Source organism: Miniopterus natalensis, chromosome 17 (assembly GCF_054644295.1).
Source record: "Miniopterus natalensis isolate mMinNat1 chromosome 17, mMinNat1.hap1, whole genome shotgun sequence".
NCBI classification, from domain to species: Eukaryota; Metazoa; Chordata; class Mammalia; order Chiroptera; family Miniopteridae; genus Miniopterus; species Miniopterus natalensis.
In genome coordinates this window covers 33,759,077-33,782,217 of record NC_142097.1, presented here as the reverse complement: position 1 = coordinate 33,782,217, position 23,141 = coordinate 33,759,077, and the positions used below count along the sequence as shown (strand labels likewise).

The window sequence follows — 23,141 nt, the reverse complement described above, 5'->3', positions numbered from 1 at the left end:
CACTACAAACTGGCTTTTGGTCTCATCATGCCACTAAAATGTCTCTCTCTCATCATTAAAGAATTCTAAATCCAAAAGACAAAATGATCTTTATTTAATCTTTCTTTTATATCTGGTGTCACTGACCAAATGCAACATGCTAGCCCCAAGGTTGTAAAAATGAATCAAGACACAATTCTTATCTTTAAACAACTCATAATCAAATAGTATGGATAGCTATTTACATATCCTATTTGAAATAGGGTGGAAAATGCTCAGCAAGGGCCATATTCTATTTACCTTTGCCTTCCCTGTACCTAGTACCTAATACGTTAGCTGAGTAAATGAATGGAGGCAATTTAATACAAGTTCTTTTATTTTGCCTCCTTTTCATCCCAAAATATAGTTTTATCATTTCTCTCATCATAGAGAAAGATCATCTTTTTCAAGAATAGCCTATCCCCTTGAGACTTTGATTCCAGTTATTTCCATGTGCTCTGGACTTTTATCCAATCAATATCCCTTACTTCTCTTATCTGTCAATCTTTCTCTTAAGACTACATCTCTTTCAAGACCCTCACTATGTTTCAAGCTAACAATGGCACATTCCCTTGTCTTCTTGAACACTCATCACATCTATTTCCTAGGTTCACAAAGTACCTTTCATCACCATTTCAAATCTGTTAATGCCCTCATCACTTCAACTGGCACTTTTCATCCTGGAAGGTCACTAATAAAATATCCAAACTGTAAAACCCATTCATCTGCCTCTAGTTCTTTACAGAATTTGACACTGTTGACAACTACCTCCAAATTCTCCTTGCCATCAACAACACTGCATTCTTCCAATTCTCCTTACTTTGTTATTGCTCAGAATAAAGAAAAAATCAATTTTCAAACCAATCAGGAGGAAAAGAACTTTCTCGCTGATGGCTGTTTCTAGGTTTGCAATTGACTTAAAAAAGGATATTCCGGGGTATATACCTGAGAGAACTAAAAACACGCAAAAATTATTCAGCCATAAAAAGGAGTATAGATAGAAGCAACATGGGTGAAACCTTGAAAACATCCTTAAGTGAAAGAAGTCAGACACAAAAGACCATCTATTGTATGATCTCATTTATATGAAATATCCAAAACAGGCAAATACATAAAGACAGAAAGATCAGTGATTGCCAGGGGCAGAGGTTATGGGAGATAGTGAATGACTGCTAATAGTAATGGGCTTTGTTAGGGAGAGCACTGATGAAAATGTTCTGGGATTCGATAGTGGTAATGGTTACACGACTTTCTTATACTAAGAACCACTAAATTATACTCTTTAAAAGAGAAAATGTTATGGTGTGAATTGTGTCTCAGTTAAAAAAAAAAAAAATTGGTGAGGTTTCAAAGCCAGTAAGTTGAGGGCTGTTCGTAATAAAGTGAGTGGTTATGTGTTTTGTTACCTAGTTTTATATATTTCCTATCTCGTTCCACTAAGTGAGCTGCAAAATCTATGTTTTACTTACTTCTAGAGCCAGGCAAATGCAAAAATCTACTTACAGTGAACAAAAGCACAAGAACAATGAGTACACAATGATACCAAATTACTGTGTCACTTCTCACCATCATGTATTTTTTCTCCTCTTGGTCCTGGCACATTGAGATGGCATCTTGAGGTGGAATCATATTCCAAAGTCCATCACTCCCCAAGATAATATACTTGTGCTTCTGGGGATCAAGAGTGTGAACACTTGTGTCTGGTTCAGGTGACACCACAAATTCACCACTGAAGAAATCGTAGCTCCACAAATCACCTGTGGGACAGGGAGCAGAAGTAGCAAGATGTATTATTTCCAAACTAGTAGTATCACATCAACAGATTAAAGGAGAAAATCTACATGTTCAGATCAATAGGTGCAGAAAAGTGTTTAAAATTCAAAATCCATTCATGATATTTAAAAAAAGACTCCTAGCAAACTAGAGATTTAAGGTAACTCCCTTAACCTGATAAAATAATGCCTGTACCACTACTTGTCTTCCAGTATTATACTGGCGGTCCTTTCTAGCACAGTAAGATAATAAAAATAAATCAGATATATAAATCAGAAAAGGGAAAATAAAACCATCCTTATTTGCAGATAGTTTTATTTCTACATGGGAAACAAAAAAGAAATTAGATAAATTATCAGAATAGATACATGTATAAAGGTTGTTAAATACAAACCCAATATATAAAAGTCAACTCTATTTCTACACAATAGCAAGAAATAGAAAATATAAAATTATAAGCAATTCCATTTACAACAGTGAACCAAATATAAAGTACTTAGAAATAAATTTAACAAAAGGTGTGATAGTCTGTTATGGACAAGATTCTACAATTAGATTCCTTTTGGAACTAGAGAAATAAATGGAGAAATAAACTATATTCATAGGTAGGAAGACTTAACATTATAAAGATGTTAATTCTTCCAAAAATAACCTATAAAGTCAATGTAATTCAAACCAGAATCCCAAAAGGATTTTTTTAAAGATTTTTTTAAAACTGATTTTTAGAGAGAGGAAGGAAGAGGGAGAGAGAAACATACATGTGAGATCAAACAAAGAAGAATCAGAATTGGGCCTTGAACTAAGTTTTTACACCAAAACAGGAACAGAATGCCATTCCCATACATACTTAAGGGAGGGGTCTTGGGCACTGTGGTATATATTGTTGGTTATTTGTTCAATGGCCACTTCCCTTTTGTCCTCAGTAGGGACAATGGGGGAAAACCAGAGGAGAAAGAGGCCTTTCTTCTGATTTCAGTTATGTTCTCTGCTTACTCCTGGGACACGTGGCCGCCAGCCAGTGCACAGGACACCCAGTGGTCCTTACCCCTAGTGAATTTCAGCACCCCACCCCTCTGTGGGTAGTCTCCCACAGAGAGCTTTCCAGCAATTGTTGCCTCAACAAATCCATTCCCAAAACTGCAACCAAAACCATCTCTTTAAAACACAAATTTAAGCCCCGCCTGCATAGCTCAGTGGTTGAGCGTGGACATATGAACCAGGAAGTCATGGTCCAATTCCCAGTCCAGGCACATGCCCAGGTTGCGGGTTCAATCCCTAGTGCAGAAGGCAGCCGATCAATGATTCTCTCTCATCATTGTTATTCCATTTCTCTCTCCCTCTCCCTTCCTCTCTTTGAAATCAATAAAAACATATTTTAAAAAAACACAAATTTAAAATGGATGGGGTAATGGCTATACAACAATGTAAATGTACGTCATACCACTAAACTGCACACTCAAAATGGTTAAGACAGTAAATGTTATATGTATTTTGCTATAATTTTAAAAACACACACAAATCTAGTTATATATTTCCCACTCCGACTCTGCAATAATTTACTTTTGTTTGTTTTGTGGTTACTGGGTTTTTTTTGTTAACCCTCACCTGAAGATATTTTTTCACTGATTTTTAGGGAGAGTGGAAGGGAGGGAGAAAGAGAGAGAGGGTGAGAGAGAAAGACTGATCTCATATCATTTGGTTGCCTCCCACACGCACCCCAACCCAGGACCTGGAATTGAACCTGTGACCCTTCAGTTCACAGGCCAATACTCTAACCACTGAGCAGCACTGGCCAGGGCTACAGTAGTTTACTCTTGTTCTTAAGATATCCAGGCTATAAAAATGCATTATTTTATCATTTTACCCATGCCTCTTATTCCCAATATCTCTGTTCCAGCTACACTGGCCTTCATCAGAGTCCTTTATATTCACCATGCTTCCCCCATCACAGAACTGTTCACAAATGCAGTTCCTATGCCTGGAGCAAACTTTCTACCTCTCTTAACTTCTAGTAATTCTTCAGACCTCAGCTCAAACATCATTCCTCTGGCCTCTCCAGCTAGGTAAAATACCCCTATTTTAAGTTTTCTTTAGCACATATACAAGTACTTAGGAGTTGTAAGTTAAAGTTCTTTTTGTGGTCATTTGATGAATGTCTCTACCCCTCTTTAAACTGTGAGTTTCCATGAGGGAAAAGACTATGTGCTTGGCACATACTGCCCTCAATAAATATCTGGAGGACATCTATAATAGTATCAACAATAAATAAAAAATAAAATAATAATATAATAAAAGTGTGTGTGTGTGTGTGTGTGTGTGTGTGTGTGTGTGTGTGTTCAAAGAAATGATTTGCATCCTGGCCAGGTAGTTCAGTTGGTTAGTGTGTCATTCCAATATGCCAAGGTTATGGGTTTGATCCCCAGTCAGGGTACCAGTGAATGCATAAATAAGTGGAACAACAAATCCACATTTCTCTCTATGTGTCCCTTCCTCTCTCTCTCTCTCAAATCAATAAATTTTTTTTTTAAGTTAAAAAACAAATAAATGATTTGCAACACTCATGCAATTCCAACAGGCAGCCACTAGAAGGCAGCTTTGCTTCATTTGTATTCAAGTAATCATGTTAATTATCAGTGCCTAAATGGTACCCATTTTTATAAGCAAATTTCTTTCACACACAAAAAAGGGGGAAAAATGGCCATAAATCAAAATTATATTGCTAAATACTATCATTTAACTTACCATGGGCCAATAAATATTATCATGCAGCAAGTTAAACTTAAAGAAAACTAGAGCCATATTTCTTTAAAATATTTTTACCCCAAGTGCCAGAATAAGGACCGAGGAAGTAATGTAACAGATCATTTTTTAGCTTAAATGTTCAAGTATAAAAGGTATTCTTTTTTAGGAGAAAATGTGACAGTAAAATAAAGAAAAAAACAGAAGCCATTTTTTTCATAACTGAAACAATTTCATTGCTTCTACCCAAGTCCTTTCATATCAAGATTCATTCATTTCCATGTATTTGTTTACAAAGTTATGTTAAAATGTTGTAGGACATTACTATAGCATTAACCATTTACCTCCCACATGGAGTTTTCACTGTTCTAGTGGACCTTTCCTATCAACTGCTATTATTCCTTCCCTTTTTAAAATAACAAACCCTCTCTTGGCCCTATACTTTCTGCTCCAGCTAAAGCCTCATTTCTCTCCTTTAAAATAAAACAACTAGGAAGAGTGTCTAGACTTGCTATATCAAATTTTCCGCCTCTTGCTCCAACTCCAATAATGACTGAAGTCTCACTATCCTACCAAAAGATAGTTTGTCAAAATCACCAATGACCACCCCAGTTGGTTTTGCTCAGTGGTTAGAGAGTCAGCCCACAGACTGAAGGGTCGCAGGTTTGATTCGTTGCAGGAGGCAACCAGTCGATGTCTCTCTCTCACACTGATGTCTCTCCCCCTCCCTTCCACTCTCTCTAAAAAAAAATCAATGGGAAAAATATCCTCAGGTGAGGATTAAAAAATAAATAACCAATGACCTCCATGTTGCTACTAAACCCAATGGTCACTTCTCAGTCTCCCCTTACCTGAACTATCAACAGTACTTGAAATACTTACCTTTTTTTTAAATTGAGGTAAAACTGACATATAATGAAACACCTCCTTGAAACACTTTCTTACTTAGCTTTCAGGACATGCTCTCCTGAATTTCATTCTATTTTACTTGCAGATTTTTCAGTCTTGTTTTGCCTTGTTACTCCTTTTATACCCCCAACTTTTAACAGTGATAGTATCTCAGGGTTCAGTCATGGCCCTTTCCCCATTTCTACCTACACTCAATCTCTTGCTGACCTCATTAAGTCACAAGTCTTTGAACATCACATCACTATTCTACTGGCTCCCAACTGTTAATCTCCAGCCTAGACCTCATCTACAGTCAATTCCATAACCAGGGAAGCCAGCTGGACATCACCATTTTACAGCTGGTAAGCACCTCTAAGTTAACTTGTCAAAAACTGAATCCATTAAAGCTGATGTTCCAGTCTTTGCTGTATCAGTTAATGGCAACTCCTGCCTTTCAAGCTGCTCACTTAAAAAAAAAAATCCTGCCCTGGCCGCTGTGGCTGAGTTGAGTGTCTTCCCGTGCACCAACAGGTTGCAGGTTGGATTCACGGTCAGGGCACATGCCCAGGTTGCAGGCTCGATCCCTAGCAGGGGGCATACATAAGGCAACCCATCAATGGTTCTCTCTCATCAATGTTCCTATCTCTCCCTTCCTCTCTTTTTTTATTTATTTTTTTAATATATCTTTATTGATTTCAGAAAGAGGAAAGGAGATGGAGAGAGACAGAAACATCAATGATGAGAGAGTCATTGATTGGCCGCCTCCTGCACGCCCCTGACTGGGGATAGAGCCCACAACCCGGGAATGTGCCCTGACTAGGAATCTAACCCCGATTGTCTGGATCCTAGGTCGATGCTCAACCGCTCAGCCATGCCCGGCCAGGCTCCCTTCCTCTCTTAAAATCAATAAAAACTTTTTTTTTTTTAAATCCTAAGTCACTCCAATAAATTCAGTAATAAAAATAAATAAAAACTAGTAAGGTCATTTGCATTTGTTGTTCCTTCTGCCTAAATTCTCTTGCCCAAGACACTCCCAGGTCTCAACACCTCATCTTTATTCAAATGTCATCTTTTCAGATGCTCTCTGACCATCCCATTTAAAATTGCACCCCCAACCCCATGACATTGTTTTATTTTTCATGATAGCACTTTTCACTATATAACACAATATACATTCTTTTTATTTATTTTAGTGTATCATATGTTTCCCCATACTAAAAATAGAGTAAATTCTAAATTCCATAGGTCCAGGAATTTTTTACTGTTCTGTTCATTGTAGAATCCCCAGAACCTAGAACAGTACCTGGCACATAGCAGGAACTTAATAAATATTTAGTGAATGAACAATCATGAAGAGGTGGTAACTCTGTGTGTGGTTTTAAAATATGTGCACAAATTCTTTGATACTCTTTTTTTTTTTAAAGAGGTACACCTTAATTCCTCTCAACTTAAGGGCGGGCTAGACTTAGTGACACAGTGCTAACAAACAAAATATGGAGGAAGTGATGATGTGTCAATATGAAACTAGATCGTAAAAACACATTGTAGCTACTACCTCGCTCTCTTTGGATCACTCATTCTGTGGAAGCCAGCTGCCATGTCCTGAAGACACATCATCAAACAGCCCTACTGAGAGGCCCACAGGGCAAGGAACTAAGGCTTCCTGCCAAGAGCCATGTGAGTAAGCCATCCTAGAAGTAAATGCCCAACCCCATTCAAGTTTTCAGATGATCACAGCCATAGCAGACATCTTGATTGCAACCACATGAAAGGCCCTGAGGCCAGAGCCACCTAGCTAAGCGACTCCTGGCTTCCTGAGCCATGTGAGATAATAGATGTTTTAAACTGCAAAGTTTACGAGTATTCTGTTCGATAGCAATAAGTAACTAGTACAGTGGGATTTTAATAACCTGATATAATCACTTTGGGGAGGAACTTAGCAATATCTAATAACGCTGAAGATGTACATATCTATAGATTACTGAGCTTTCCAACTGGTATGCCTTGGATGGGTTGAGTGAAACCTTGAGTCAGAAGGTTGGGACCCAGGTGGCTAGAGCCTTTAGGCTAGTTACCCCCAGCCTCAAGTAGCCTCCCCTGTTTATTGCAGAAATATTATCATATTGTATGTGTCCCTTAAAGACATCTCATACATGTATGCAAGGAGATATTTATTGCATCATTTTTCATAATAGCAAATGCATGGATATAACCTAAAAGACCACCCATCAAGCTGTGGAAGAAAATATAGTTTCAGAATGAAACTGAATGTACAGCAATGGATTTGAACTAAAACTGCATTTATAAATATGGATAAATCTCAAAAACAATGCACAATGAAAATAGCAAGTTGAAAAAAGAAGGTATTTTTGATTATGAAGAAAAACTAATCCAAAGATCAACAATTTTAACATTATTACCATGGACTCTGAGAACAATGAGACCCTCAAAGTCTTATATTCTCTAGCTTCCTACCCAATGTAGAAATCCATGCTAACCACAACGGGTAGCCATTTAGCCACTTGAACACTTCTTGTGAAGGAAAGACCCACTACAGTTCACAAAATAATGTTATTTACATTTTATCAGCTGCAATAATTTGTTTTGCTGAGCTAAAAAATCTGCTTCTCTTTTTTATAGCTCTTTACAGCTACTTCTTAAAAAAATCAGGCTAATCCCTCTTCTAAATGAGAGAACTTCACAAATATTAAGCCAGCTGTAAGTGTCCTCAGTATTTCTATTCCAGGCTACACCCTGCAAATTTATGCTGTGTAAGTTTAGGAGAATAGCAGCATCATATAGTGGGAAGAGCTTATATTCTTAAGTTAGACAAAGCTGTACTCAAAATGCCAACTATGTGTACTTGGTCAATTGACTAGATCTGCTAAGGCAGTTTTTTAACTGATGAACTGGAAATAATTTCTACCTTCCTGCCATTTTATAAAGTGTAAAAATGAAAGAACATATAAAGCGCTTCTATAGTACCTGAGACATTTTTAAAAACCCATCCAATTAAGTAGTTTTCTTTCTATTATAATATGATCTTAGAACCATCTCCAATGTGGTCACCCTCTGGATAAAGTATGTAGTGGCATAACCATTCCCTTATTCTAAATATTCTACTGTATTACTGCATTTTAAGACTGCATTATTTATTTTTTATGACTAAATTATACTTAACAGTGTTGTATTATCATAAACACGAGTAATCAACTATAAAAAATCCCTAGTTCTTTTTCATATGAAATGCTACTATGAAAATAGATGTCTCCCAAATAATGTTCTGAACTTAAGTCTAGTATTCCAGTGTCTGTTAGAGAAAAGAGGGCAAGAAGGGAAAAAAATGGTGTTTTCTAAGAATAAAAAATATTTTTTAGTAAAATTTCTTTAGAATAAAATTTAGCACATCCAAGGTAAGATTTTTATATTGGATATGCTAGTTAAAACCAGGTAGACCAGAAAGTATTTTTTTTTGTCATGGACAATTTACTTTTCTACCTAAAGAAAAAAAGAGCTTTGAAGACCCTTAAGAGAAATAGAAGTGGTTGAAGTAAAGAAGGACATTTAAAAATAGTTTTAAAGGTAGTATCAAGCCTAGGCATACATTTACTTCCCTAAGTATAGATGGGAATTAGCAAAACACTGAACATAACTCATGATCAAAGAGCAACTGGCATTAAAATATAAACTTTAACCTTCCCCTCAATTAGGTTTAAAGCATTTAATATAATAATGTCATCACATTTCTACCCCCATTATGTACCGAGTAAGGATTTTGAATCTCTTTTTGTCACTGTATATTGTAGAAAATCCAGTATGATTTCACCAAATGTAAGTTGTACTTACCAAGTGCTCTTGCTACTGCCAGAAAAGGAATCTGGTCAATAACTGTACTCCTTCTAACAGGTCCATTATGAGTGAGCCGAGGTCGTTTCCAAACTACACGATTCACCCCAGACTTGTTCATCACACTAAAAGACAGAGTTCACATAAATACTCTAAATGATCAAAACATAACAACTACAGTAGTTCTATGTGTTAAATAACTAATAAAATTAGATTACATTATCACAAAACAATGACAATCTGTTTCAGATACAAAGATGCATAAGCCAAAGTTCCTGTTCAGAGAGGAAAGATAAAATAGGGTAGATTACGATGAGGAGAATTTGAAGATTACTAAAGTAGGCTAAACAGAATGGAATGGAAGTAATGAAAAATGTGTAGATATTATGTTAAAAAAAAAAGCAAGATAACCTGATAATGAAAAAAATTGAGGAGAGGAAGAAGAAGAGGATAGAAATGAGAGGAATTAAATAGTGATAGAAGAAATTAAAAAGAAAGGGTTATATAATTTTTGAGGGATTTGAGAGTACTCAGACCTTTAGTTTTTATTAACTATATCTTTATTGATTTGAGAGCGAGGAAAGGAGAGGGATAGAGAGATGAAACATCAATGATGAGAGAGTCATTGATCAGCCGCCTCCAGCACGCCCCCGACCTGAGATCGAGCCCGCAGCCCAGGCATGTGCCCTGACTGGGACTCGATCCCCAATCGCCTGGATCCTAGGTCGATGCTCAACCACTGAGCCACGCCCGGCCAGGCTAGTTTTTATATTTTTGATTTGAGGAATTAATAGGCAATACACCTCAATAGAAATACCTATGTGTTTAGATATTTCTGTAAGTAGAAGTATAAGATTACAGTGTGGAAACAGATTTGTAAAAATGTAGATTTAGGAATTACAGAATAAAAAAAAAAAATCCTAGAAATTTGGCATAGGAGCAAAAGAAATCTATAATTAGCACCCTGAGGAGTTAGTATACTCTAAGTTGCCTAAAACATGGAAATATGGCCAAGTCTTGTAGCAAAAAAAGTTCTAATCAAAAACAATAGAGATGGGGGGGAAAACCAATAGAGATTGGTCTCTCAACCTGTGCCTAGTATTATTGAAATGGGAAGCTGACCCTTAAATCAGTTTAATCATAATCTACCTGAATCTTTTTAAAAAATCAATAGACGAAAAATGTTCCTACGGAAAGCTAGAAAAGTTGGGTGTAGAGTAGCAAAGCGTATTTCAAGAAACAATATTAGGTCCATCTGACAGATACATGCATAAGACAGAATGAATCATTCCCAAGAGTCTCAAAGACAGGTGACATTAAGATAATATAATTAATCTTCTTACTCAGGTCCCATGTGCACCCAGAAACCCTTTGATTATAATCTGAAATTTTATTTCACCTACAACAGGCCACCTGACAATATGTGGTCATCTTGTCAGTTATTTTTCTCACTAAGAAGTACTATGACATCCTGATGTATGAGTCTCTTATTAGTTTACTATGTTGCCTTTGAGTACTACGACTCTACTCCCCTAAACTGAATGAACAATGAATCTAAACTGGCTTCAAGATATGGAAAACTGATGACAAGGGAAATGATGATGACCACCTCCAAATGAATGTCACTATGAAATGCCTGCTGTACACCTCAGCAGCAGCCAGCTGGTTATCCTCCATCTATGACTTTTATATCTCTGCTCTAACTTCAAAGGAATAAAGATACTAGAGAGAGAAGAAATAACGAATGGGATAAAAATCCTAAGAGAAGTAAAAATAAAGGCATAAACCTTATAAATGAGAAAATAACAATCTTCCTCCGAGCAAAACAAACAAACAAACAAAAACCATGAATATGGCAGATGGGTCAGCTTCCCATTTCAATAATACTAGGCACAGGTTGAGAGACCAATCTCTATTGGTTTTCCCCCCCATCTCTATTGTCAGTCTTCTTTCTAAAGTAGAAAACAAGCTCATCTGATAAGGGCAGGCCAGGAGATTTGAGCAACTCTGTCTCATGAAACTTCCTGCAATGATGGAAATGTTTACCCTGCACTGTCCAAATATAGTAGTCACTAGCCCTGTGTGGCTATTGAGCACTGCAAATGTGGCTAGTGCAAATGAGAAACTGAATTCTATTTGATTTTAATTAATTTACACTTAAATTTAAACAGCCATATGTGGCTAGTGGACAGCACAAGGGAGGAATGAAGCAAGTATACGATGATCAGAAAATATTGTCAATGTTAACACAGAAGAAAAATTCAAGCCCAGCCGGGCGTGGCTCAGCGGTTGAGCGTCGACCTAGGATCCAGGCAATCGGGGTTCGATTCCCGGTCAGGGCACATGCCCGGGTTGTGGGCTCGATCAATGACTCTCTCATCATTGATGTTTCTATCTCTCTCTCTCCCTCTCCTTTCATCTCTCTGAAATCAATAAAGATATATTTAAAAAAAAAAAAAAATTTCAAGAGAGTTGCTCATTTACTATCCTTTTTGAGTTTAATTAGCAATTCTGAAAGCAACACTGTTCTAGGTCATAACAAGGGTAAGACTATCAAAGGCAGTCATTTTGTAATTTTATGCTCTCTTCCATGCTGATCCTCAAAAAGCAAATCAGAAAAAAAAACCCTTAAAAAGATAAAAAAAATAAAAAACACAAATCAGAGAATAACGACTAAATCCATCATTCAGAAAAATCTATGAAACGTAAGAATTATAGAAGAGATACCAACATTCTGCCTTCCTAACACCTTAAGCCCTATTGGTCTTTCATAAACCTGCTCCCTAAAAATAAGACCCAATACGTAAGTAATTATAGTAGCTACCCAAATTGCTTCCAATATAACTCTACTAGGAGCTCACTTAATATCTAATATTAAAAGATATTATGGTCTCTAGGTTTCTGAGGAACAAAAGACAAAATAATGGTACTGATTAAAGCTTTAAATCAAGAATCAAAAAACCAAAACAATGTTATAAGAAATGCTGCTTTTATTTCTCTCCTCACTCCTCTGTATGGTTGGAAGGCATACACAAAAGAACAGCCTGATATGCAGAGAGCTGACTGAGCAGCAACAGAAGGCTGGAAAAACAGAGCACTGGCCAGTTGCCTAGGGTGAGACAGAGGGAAAGGAGGAAATAACTTATAATAAAACAGCTCAATTTATGCAAAAAGACACCTGCTCCCAAATAGCAAAGAGCATCTGTCCAATTATCCAGATGGTATTTTAAGAGATAACACAGAAAAACATAAACTCAAAAGGAAGTTAAGAAAATCAAAGAAAATATAATTTAAAAATTCATATAGAAAAATAAAGAAAGAATAGTCAAGAAAAAAATATTTTAAAGATTAATGAGAAGGGATCAGGCCTACCAGTGTTAAAAACTATAATATAGCCTCAATTTAAAAAGTATGGTACAAGCCCAGCCAGGCATGGGTCAGCGGTTGAGCATTGACCTAGGATCCAGGAAATCGAGGTTCGATTCCAGGTCAGGGCACATGCCCGGGCTGCGGGCTTGATCCCCAGTCTGGGGCATGCGGGAGGCAGCTGATCAATGACAACTCTCTTATCATTGATGTTTCTCTCTCTCTCTCCTTCTCCCTTCCTCTCTCCCCGAAATCAATAGATTTTTTTTTTTTTAAGTATGGTACTGGTACATGTACATACAGTATAAAAAAATTAAAAGCCCAGAAAGTCCCAAATATAAACAGGAATTCAGTTTATAATTACAAAGCCCACTTTGCATGACTACCAGCAGTGTCATGCAAACTGTCATACAGACTGACCTTCACACTCAAAGGATCAAATAGATTATAGCATGAAACCAGGCTCATTTAACTTTATGGGATATAGAACAGGAAACACAGGATATGAGCAAGCAGCTTCAATCATGTTGTTTTCAGCAATGACCCTTAGGGAAATCCAGGAGCCATTCTGTAGCCTCCCACCTCCAAGTGAGCTTCATATGCCATAGGTGAGTCTCATATGCCTCAGGAATCAGTCTCTCTTTTTTTTAATTTAGTATTTTTATTGATTTTTAATTCTTTAATTTTTTTAAAATATGTTTTCATTGATTTTTTTCAGAGATAGGGGACAAGAGTGGGAGACAGAGATAGAAACATCAAGAGAGAAATATAGATTGGCTGTCTCCTGCACACCCTCTACTGGGGATCGAGCCTGAAACCCAGACATGTAACCCAACCAGGAATCGAACCAGTGACCTCTTGGTGCATGGCACAATGCTCAACCAACTAAGCCACACCTGCCAGGCTGTTTATTGATTTTTAGAGAGAGAGGAAGGAAGAGAGAGAAAGAAACAAACATTGATGAGAGAGAAACATCAATCAGCTGCCTCCTGCACACCCCTCACCAGGGAACAACCTGCAATCCAGGCAAATGCGCTGACCGGGAATCAAACCAGTAACCCTTTGGTACATGGACAATGCCCAACCAATTGAGCCACACCGGCCAGGGCAAAAATCAGTGTCTTTTAATAGCCCAGGACTTCTTGGTCCCTGCACAAATGGAACTGCATGTACACAGGGCAGCTGAGGTCTGTGCTTCCCAACAGAACTTTTTGTCCATTCAAAATCTTCCCTAACTAGGTGCAATTCCATTCAAGGGTCATTCTACAATAAGCAATGTTGCCTTATACTAGAACTGACATTCCATATTTATCCTAACCAGAGAAACAGTCCTAGAAGAGGGTAAACTCGAGGTCAACTTCCCATTGAAGAAGGGTTGTATGCCTGGTAAACCTAATTTATAAGAAAAAGATGTATAACTGTTCAAGTGGTTACTAGTGACCATCGAGAAAACAATTAACTTGTTTCCATACTACACAGCTTAGGTTTTAAAATTCCAGAGAGTCCAGCCAGTGTGACTCAGTGGTTGAGTATCAACCTATGATCAGGAGATCACGATTCAATTCCCGGTCGGGGTACATGCCCAGGTTTCAGGCTCGACTCCCAGTATGGGGCCTGTGGGAGGCAGCCAATCAATCACTGATATTTCTATCTCTCTTGTCTCTCCATCTCCCCTCCTCTCTCTGAAATCAATAAAGGCATATTAAAAAACAAATAAAATAGAGTCCTTTAAAAAAAAGAATGTTAATTCTTTTTCTTAGTTTATTATTGCTCTGAAAAAGACTATTTTGATTTACTAAAAGCAAGAGAGACAAGTAATATCATAAGTCTCTCATTAGAATGCTTATTTAGAAAACATTTAACCTGCCTTAGACCCTCGATTTTTACAAATAAGTATTGGAATAATTTTTTATTTTTCTCATGCTATTTATCCCTCTTATTATTTTAGAATAATCTTACATTTTAGTTTGTATCATAAAAATATCATATTGAAGTCAATTTCAGCTCATAGTTTATAAACTACATATTGAGACAGTAAGTTGAAACAGAAAAGAAAATAAGAAGAAAGGTTTGCAGCACGCATGACTTGGAAATCAAAGAAAAAAGCTGAAGGTTAATCTCAACAAAATTCTATTCCTGAAGTCAGATTCAAACTGTTCTATTCTGGAACTCTAAGGGCTGCTCAGTTGAAATTGTGAAGGTCATGCTGACCATTACTCAGGTAAAAGGTTTTCAACAAATACTTGTATATGTTGTTACTTGAGTCCTACTAAAATATTATTTCCCTTTGGAGCCATTATCAGAAAGAAAAGTCAATTCAAAGTAATGAGATAAATATGAATGCACATGGGTACTTTATCGGGCAAACTAAAAACCTGTAATACCGAGGAAGTAACTTCATCAAAAGGGAGAATCAGGGCAATCTGGTTAGTAAAGCAGAAAAGGACTAAATAGAACGAAGAGAGGAAGACAAAACAGCACATGATTACCTCCCACCAAGTCCTTCAATTCGTTCCCTTTCCTTGGGAAGTTCTGGCTTATGGTCCTGTGTTACTTCCACAGCTCTGACGAAATCATCCTTCGGGTCATCCTGAATTCCAAGAACCACACCTGAGTCACCCACGTGAGCTACATACATCTTCATGCCCCGTATGATGACCACACTGGCTGTTGTCCCTGATGTGCTGGGAAGACCAGTCATAGTCTTTGGCCATTCTGCTGCAATAAGAAATAAAATATTTTACTCTTCCAGGCATAAACATTAATGTGTTTTATTCTGATACATTTAATGTATCATATGCTGAATTAGCATGTTAAAATTTTAATTGGCATTGGAAATTTTTTTTTTAATATTTTGAAAGCTATTAAAGGATTTGGGTTAATCCTTTCATCAATACAGGGTGGGGCAAAAGTAGGTGTACAGTCGTGAATATGCAAAACAGAGTTTATTCTTATATTATTATTGAATAATTTTCCATACAAACAACTGTAAACCTACTTTTGCCCCACCCTGTATATCCAAGGAACAATGCTAACATATCCCTAACAAGACCTTTATGGAAAACTTTTAAACCAATGAACCAACAAAACAGAACAGTGAGCAGAGAAACAGACCCATGAATATTTAGAAACTTACAAAAAATGGGACAAGATAGAAAAGAAAACTTTGAGTCCCTGATGTCAAACACAAAAAATCTTTAGTACTTGACCTTCTTAACTCTTGACCAATGGACTGTGGTTGTGCTCTGTAGCCCCAGAATTATCTGAGCCATTCCTTCAGTAGTTATTCAATGTGGGTATCTCTTTCTTTGGTGTACAGCTACTTGTAGAATGGCCACATATCACTTAGAAGGTTAATAACTAAACTTGTATCCAAAAAAGAAAAAGCAAACCTGAAGAAATAGGTCTCAAATATCAGAAGCCTGGATACCTCCACAAATCTAGGTAGCAGTTTCATCAGGGCCCTGATGCTGGATGCATACCAGATAGCCAAGCCTGTATTTCTTTCAGTAAAGAGAATAAATCAGAAACAGCAGCTGCATTTGGAATCACCATTTGATTATAATCCACTGTCATTTCCCAAGGGCTATCAGACTTTTACAATGGTCAACTACAGAATGCAATATATAGGATCACTGTCCCTGATTTCATGTTTCAATGGTGACATCAATCTTCTCGATTCTTTGAGAGATGTGATAATGCTTTTAACTTACTATTTTGGAGATTGTCTTTGGTGGGGTGCTTCAAAGTCTTGCACTTGGACTTTTCTACCATAATAGGCTTCCTAACCTGTCGATTAAGACCTATGAAGGGAAGCTATTAGTTATGGTGGTGATTTGGCAACTAAACAACCTGTTGGGGAAGTGAGGGATTTCATTGGGTTTGAAGTGGGCTGGATTCAAAATCCTATTTAGTACCTGACCTTCTTAACTCTTGACCAATGGACTATGGTTGTGTTCTGTTGCCCCAGAATTACCTGAGCCATTCCTTCAGCAGTTATTCAGTGTGGGTATCTCTTTCTTTGGTGTACAGCTACATGTGAAATGGTCACATATCACTTAGAAGGTTAATAATTAAACTTGTATGGTTTTTTGGGGTTTTGTTTTTTGTTTTTTGAATCAAATACATTCTTTTAGCCAAATAATTCAGCTTTTGAGATTTTTTTTCCCTTAGGAAATAATCCAAATGAAGGAAAAGCTATGTTGCTTTTATTTTGCTTTCCTGAAGGCTTTTACATCTTCGTACTACTGTGGCATTAGAATTCTGTAAGAACTCAGCATAGTGATTAGGAGTATGATATATTGGCTGGGTTTGAATCCCAGCATCTCCACTTATTACCTGTGCACTCTTGGGTGAAACCTCTTTGTGCCATAGTATCCTCATCTCTAAAATGGAGTTAATGATAGTACCTACCTCCTGAGAGTTAAATGACTGTATATATTAATTGGTACATGGTAAGTACATAAGTATGCCAAGTTTTAAATTTATCAGAGAACATTCTACAATGTTGTGTTATAAAATTTTGTTATAAAATGTATTAGTCTTTGTTCTAATGATTCATGCATATTTTCTTGTTTAACCTACTTTCCTTAAGTTAGAGTTCATATACTATCTGATACTGTCTTTTTAATGTTCCTAGATTCGTCATTTTTTAAAAATTAAAAGACTCGAATGTAAAGTGGAAAACAAGAAAGACTAATTAAGGAAAGCAAATTTTAAAAATGTCAGTTCCTTAATGTATAAATAGTATACACTGCAGTTTCAATCAGAACCTCAACAAGGTTTGTTTTTTTAATTTTGCAAGATGCTTCTAAAGTTTATCTGGAAAAATACTTAATAATGAAAAAAAAGAATTGGGGGATACTTAAAATCCCTATTTAAGTACCATAAATAGATGAGTAGGATGAGTCTAGAAATAGAGCTGAGACAAAATGTAGCATATGATAAAAGGTGACATTTCAAATGAATAGGGAACACATTCAGTATTTTTAGATCATTGCAGCATATCTCTTTGTACATATTAGTGCCTTTGACCAAAAATGTGATTTGAATGTTAATATTGTGTCTTTAAATATCCTTTTATTTTTAGCTTTTTTTATCTTTTTCATTTTGTTTTAGGTGCTTTTTGCAAACAGTCGAAGTACTTGCATACTGCAGGTACTTATTTTCTAAATGTGCTTAACCCTTCTTTCTGGGAGTTCACCTCATTTACCTTTATTGTGATAACAGATCTTTTTAAAATATGTTTTTTATTTTATTTATTTATTTTTAAATATGTCTTTATGGATTTCAGAGAGAGGAAGGGAGAGGAAAAGAGAGATTGAAACATCCATGATGAGAGAGTGTCATTGTTTGGCTGCCTCCTGCACGGCCCCTACTGGGGGTTGAGCCTGAAACCCAGGCATGTGCCCTGACTGGGAATCAAACCTTGACCTCCTGGTTCATAGGTCAACACTCAACCACTGAGACATGCTAGCTGGGCATAAGAGACTTTTTATTTTGGATTCTTAGCTGCAGAATCTGTTCTAGCTTGTTTTTTTAAAAAAAAAAAAAGATTTAGCAAAAGCTATAGTTAACCCACAAAATAATTGAAAAGGGCTAAAGAAACATACAGTATATACTAGGCTGAGCTTCTAGAAATGATGACTATAACCAAACTACAGAACTGGATGGGCTAGGGAACTGTCTGCTGTGATCTATGCCTGCAAAACTGATGCCTTATTTGTTTCCTTTTAACTTAAAAAAACTGTGAAACATAACATAGCATACATATCGAAAAGGCCATAAAACATAAATGTGCACTTTACTGAATAATTATAAAATGAACACCACCTGGTTAAGAAAGACATAATATTGCCTATACTCCAGAAACCCCTGAATGTCCTTTCTGATCTCATATTTCTACCTTCAATAAATCAACAAACAACAAATGTTGGTGAGAAGGTAGAGAAAAGGGAACCCTCCCTTGTCCACTGTTGGTGGGAATGCAGACTGATGTAGCCACTATGAAAAACATGGAGATTCCTCAAAAAATTAAAATGAAACTGCCTTATGACCTAGCGATTCCACTTATGGGTGTGGGTGTGGGGGGGGGGGTGGGGGGGGGTGTGTATACACATATAAATATATATCCAGAAGAAACTTAAAACGGTAATTTGACAAAATATATGCACCCCCATGTTCACTGCAGCATTATTTACAATAGCCAAGATATGGAAGCAACCCAAGTGCCCATCAATAGACAAGTGGATTAAAAAGTTGAGGTACATGTATACAATGGAATACTACTAGGCCATAAAACAGAATGAAATTTTAGTTTGCAACAGACAGCATGGACAAACCTAGAAGGTATTATGCCCAGTGAAGTAAGTCAGCCATAGAAAGACAAATACCATATGATTTCACTTATATGTGGAATCTAAAGAACAAAATAAATGAACAAACAAAATTGAAACAGAGACACAGAAAACAGACTGAGGGTTGCCAGAGGGGAGGTAGATTGGGGAACTGGGTGACAAAGGTGAAGGGATTAAGAAGTAAAAATTGGTAATTACAAAATAGTTATGGGGATGTAAAGCACAGCATAGGGAATATATATAGTTAATAATACTGTAATAACTAGGTATGGTACCAGGTTGTGGGGGAAACCACTTTATAAAGAATATGACTGTGTAACCTCTATGGTGCATACCTGAAACTAATACAAAATAATATTGAATATGAACTGTAACTGAAAACTAAAAGAAAAATACTTCTCTAATGAAATCAGCGATATTAACAATTGTGACATTTTGCTATTGTATAATAAAATGCATGAATATTTAGAAGATCTGCATAATTCAGTAACCCAATATTTTCCAAATGACTAATACATCATGTCATAAAATCATACCTGGGTAAAAAATTTATTTTCAATCTTGCAAGAGAAACCAATGGATTTTAATGTAAAAATGACAAAAAGCTCATTCATAAGGTTTCAGATTCCACTTTGACTAACTTTAAGAAACTAGTAAACAATACCCACAATTATCTAAAAAGATTAATAAACTATTCCTCTTTTCCCTACTACATATATGTGTGAGGCTTCCTTTTCTTCATATGCTTCAACCAGACAAGACAGAAGCAGATATGAGAATACTATTTCAACATTTATTTGGGGGGGGGGGTGTGATTATTCTTTTAAAAATATATTAACGTAAGTTTATTTTTTAGAGTAATAATTTTTTTAATTTCTCAGTTTAAATCTCACATATAGTAGTAAATACAATAGATGTAGCCCACATAAAGGCTTTTTGTGGTTCTCAATCATTAAAGAGTACAAAGAGTTCTGAGAGCAAAAGTTTGAGAACCACTGCTATAACCCATTGAGTACTACAAAATTAGAAATAAAGGATGGATGTTTAATTCCAAAAGAAACAGAACTCTTCACAGAAAACATACTGACTTAGAGACTTAGGAGTATATTTTTCAGTTACCTTTTTTGGAAAGAGGGAGGGAATTCAAGAAAATGGAATATTTCACTGTATCCTGGGATAAAAAGCAAGTAGATTGTGATAAAAATGTGTATAACAGATAAAACTGAATAGGGAGTCTGAAGTTGGACTGGGAAGGGCTTGGCCTACAGATTATAAATATAGTTAGTTTGTTCTACAGAAAATAAGGACCCATCCATGAATTTGGGACTGAAGTACCATTTTTTTAAAAACCTGAATCTCCTGTGTCAAGATTTCCATTTACTCAGCATATTCTTTTTTTATTCAAGTTTTAAGGATGGAGTACAAAGTTTAGCTGTGGAATGAGGCAAACTTTAACATCTGACAGGTACATAAGGCTCTCAAAGCTTGATTCAAAAGGTAAATGTACATCAAAAAACATACACGTTCACATTTGTCATGATCCCTGTTTTATTAAAAAATTCTCAAGTAACTGGGTTTATACTTTATCCTTTCAGTTAAAAACATGGCAAATTCATATTGCTTCAAATCTACTGCTATATAAACAGGACTCAAAATAGTTCTGTGTCTAATCTTCCTCTATCTTGTCTTGCTGTCCACTCCTAGTTGCACTGCAGACAGCATAATGACATATTTCTGGAATATACTGCAGTGCTTTCAGCACTGCTCTGCCTGCACAAAAACAAAACAAATCCATAATAGGGGCCTCTGGGATTGGATGGGAAACGCCTCCAATAGGCAGACTGGTTGTTCTATGAGTCAATCAAATTATTCTTGGCAGAAAGCCAGGTAAATAGAACACGGACTGAAAGAAGCTAGTCTACAATTCTATGGCAATACCTTTCTTAAAATACTCTGTGTTTGACCAATCTTTACACCCTTCTCTGTGTCTCTATCCCTCTGCTAAAAAGAAAGTAAATTATGCTACCATAAACCAGAGGATCTTTTAAATGACATAAGTATTTTCTCTAAAAGAGATTCATGCCAGCCACAGCGGCGTGGCTCAAAGGTTGAGCACTGACCTATAATCCAGGAGATAGAGGTTCGATTCCCGGTCAGGGCACATGCCGGGGGTTGTGGGATCCATCCCCATCAGGGGGCTTGCTGGAGGCAGCCGATCAATGACTCTCATCATTGATGTTTCTATCTCTCTCTCTCTGAAATCAATAAAGACATGTTTTTTAAAAAAGAAAAGATTCATGCCACCATTCAGAGCAATGGAAAAGCAACTATAACTCTGTATGATATAATTCGTTGGCTACAGAGACACTGGCTGCTTTAGAAAACATTTAAAGCTTAGGTAAAACTACAACTAGACCGAATTTTTAGCTATTAAGGTCTCTATTTCCTTTTAGCATACCAGTAAATTCCCCTTACCTCTTGCTACTTTGACAGGCTGTTACAATTTACAAGTACTTTTAAAAGTAGGAACTGCTGAGAACTATCTGACAGCATACAACTAAGGCCAACTACCCCGAAAACGGGTACTGTACTTTCTAAAAGCCTGGCAGAATTTAATGTGGGCACAGTTTAAGATGTAACGATGCATTTGGCGCTTTTGTTTTTCATAAGCAGTCCAAGCATAAAGATCCTAAAAACATTGTACAGTCAACAAAACCGAATTCCTTTCAAGACTTGAAGCCGCTGGATGATTACATTTTAGCCTTCCTAAAATAGCCAACAGTTTACTCCAACTATGGGCGACCTGGGGTCAATCTGGAGAACTGACACCACGATAGGAGGCAACCGATAGGGACAAGTCCTTCATGAGCAAAAGGATGACAGGTCCTAAAGGAAGACTAATTTTTGCCATCTCCCGCACAGGCCAGACAACAACCTGTCTTCAGTTCATCTTTTGGGAAAAATCTGGCGCCAGGCTTCAAACACATTTTCGCCGGCTGCCACCAAAGTGAAGCCGCGGAGGGACAGGCCGGCTTCCCATTGATCCCTGGAGGGTGGAAAGAAGGCGAGGAGTGGTTGCAGGGAGGCAGGAATCCTTTCCCAACGCCACTGTTTGCCTGGACCTCCACCCCGGAAAGTGCTGTTAGACCAAGAGTCTTCATTTCCAGCGACGTGCACTTTGATGGGGTTCGGGGCCCACGCGGTGCTGGCGCTATACAAGCCCCCCAACTGCCTGAAAAAGAAGCGGGCGCCAAACAAGCCAGGGAACTTACCCAGTTTCTTCCACATGGCGAGGTGACAGGCGAGGAAGCCCTTGCGGATGGCAGCGCAAACCTTCGCGGGCTCGGATGAGGTAAATCCCTTTTGCTTCTTGATGAAACCCCATAAATGCTCCCGGGCAAACTGTGCCGCCTCCCGCCCGCCGTGCCCGTCACACACGGCAAAAAATGCCACAGAGGAGCGGCGGCGGCAGCAGCGGCCGGGAGCCGGCGAGGCCCCGGCGTCCGGGGCAGGGTCGCGAGCCTCTCGGGCTGCCACCGCTGGGCCTTTCCTCGAGACTTCGCCGCCGGGAAGAGCCGGCGGTGACGGCTGCGAAGGCGACGGCTGAGAGAGCGACCGCCGAGGTGAGGGTTTTTCTTCAGCAGTCGGCTCGGGCTCCACCACGATTTGAGTAACGTCCTCCATGTACTTCCTCCCGCCCTGGTCGGAGAAGACGCTCACTCCCAGCGAGTACAGCCCCGCCATGGCCGGCTGGCCGGGATCCCGCCGGTCCCACTCAGCCCGCCGAATCCGGCGGCGGGAGACACTCTCCGCGGTCGCCGGCCAACTATTGTTTATCTTCGACGCCGCCGAAAGGGGGAGGGGGCGGTCCCGGCGCGGGAGGCGGTGGGGCGCGCGCTGTCGGGACTTGTCCGCGAGCGCTGGGCCGGAGCGCTAGGGCAAGAGGAGCGGAGCAGCTGCGCCTGCGCGATACGCTTCCTCCGCCTACCCGCGCCCACCGCACAAATCAGACGTTCTCCTGGGCGGTCGTCACTCGGCTTTCAGGGCCCGACCAATCAGGGCTCGAGTTGGAGCGAACCCGGCCTCCGCCCCCAACCCTTGCTCCTCCCGTCAACGGTCGCTCTCCGTACTCGGCGCCGGCGCCAGGCCCGCTCG

The 23,141-nt window shown here is 38.2% G+C and overlaps 1 protein-coding gene across 1 annotated transcript in view; it reads right to left on the bottom strand.

The window, feature by feature from the left end:
• PPM1D (protein phosphatase, Mg2+/Mn2+ dependent 1D) overlaps positions 1-22,902 on the bottom strand; it is a 30,206-nt gene extending 7,304 nt beyond the window's left edge. The window contains exons 1-4 of the mRNA XM_016204766.2: positions 22,259-22,902; positions 15,120-15,348; positions 9,265-9,389; positions 1,585-1,775 (exon numbers count right to left, since the gene is read on the bottom strand). Of these exons, the coding sequence (XP_016060252.2) occupies positions 1,585-1,775; positions 9,265-9,389; positions 15,120-15,348; positions 22,259-22,730 (1,017 nt within the window). The 5' untranslated portion in view covers positions 22,731-22,902. The remainder of the gene's footprint in view (positions 1-1,584; positions 1,776-9,264; positions 9,390-15,119; positions 15,349-22,258) is intronic.
• Between the last annotated feature and the right edge of the window lie 239 nt (positions 22,903-23,141).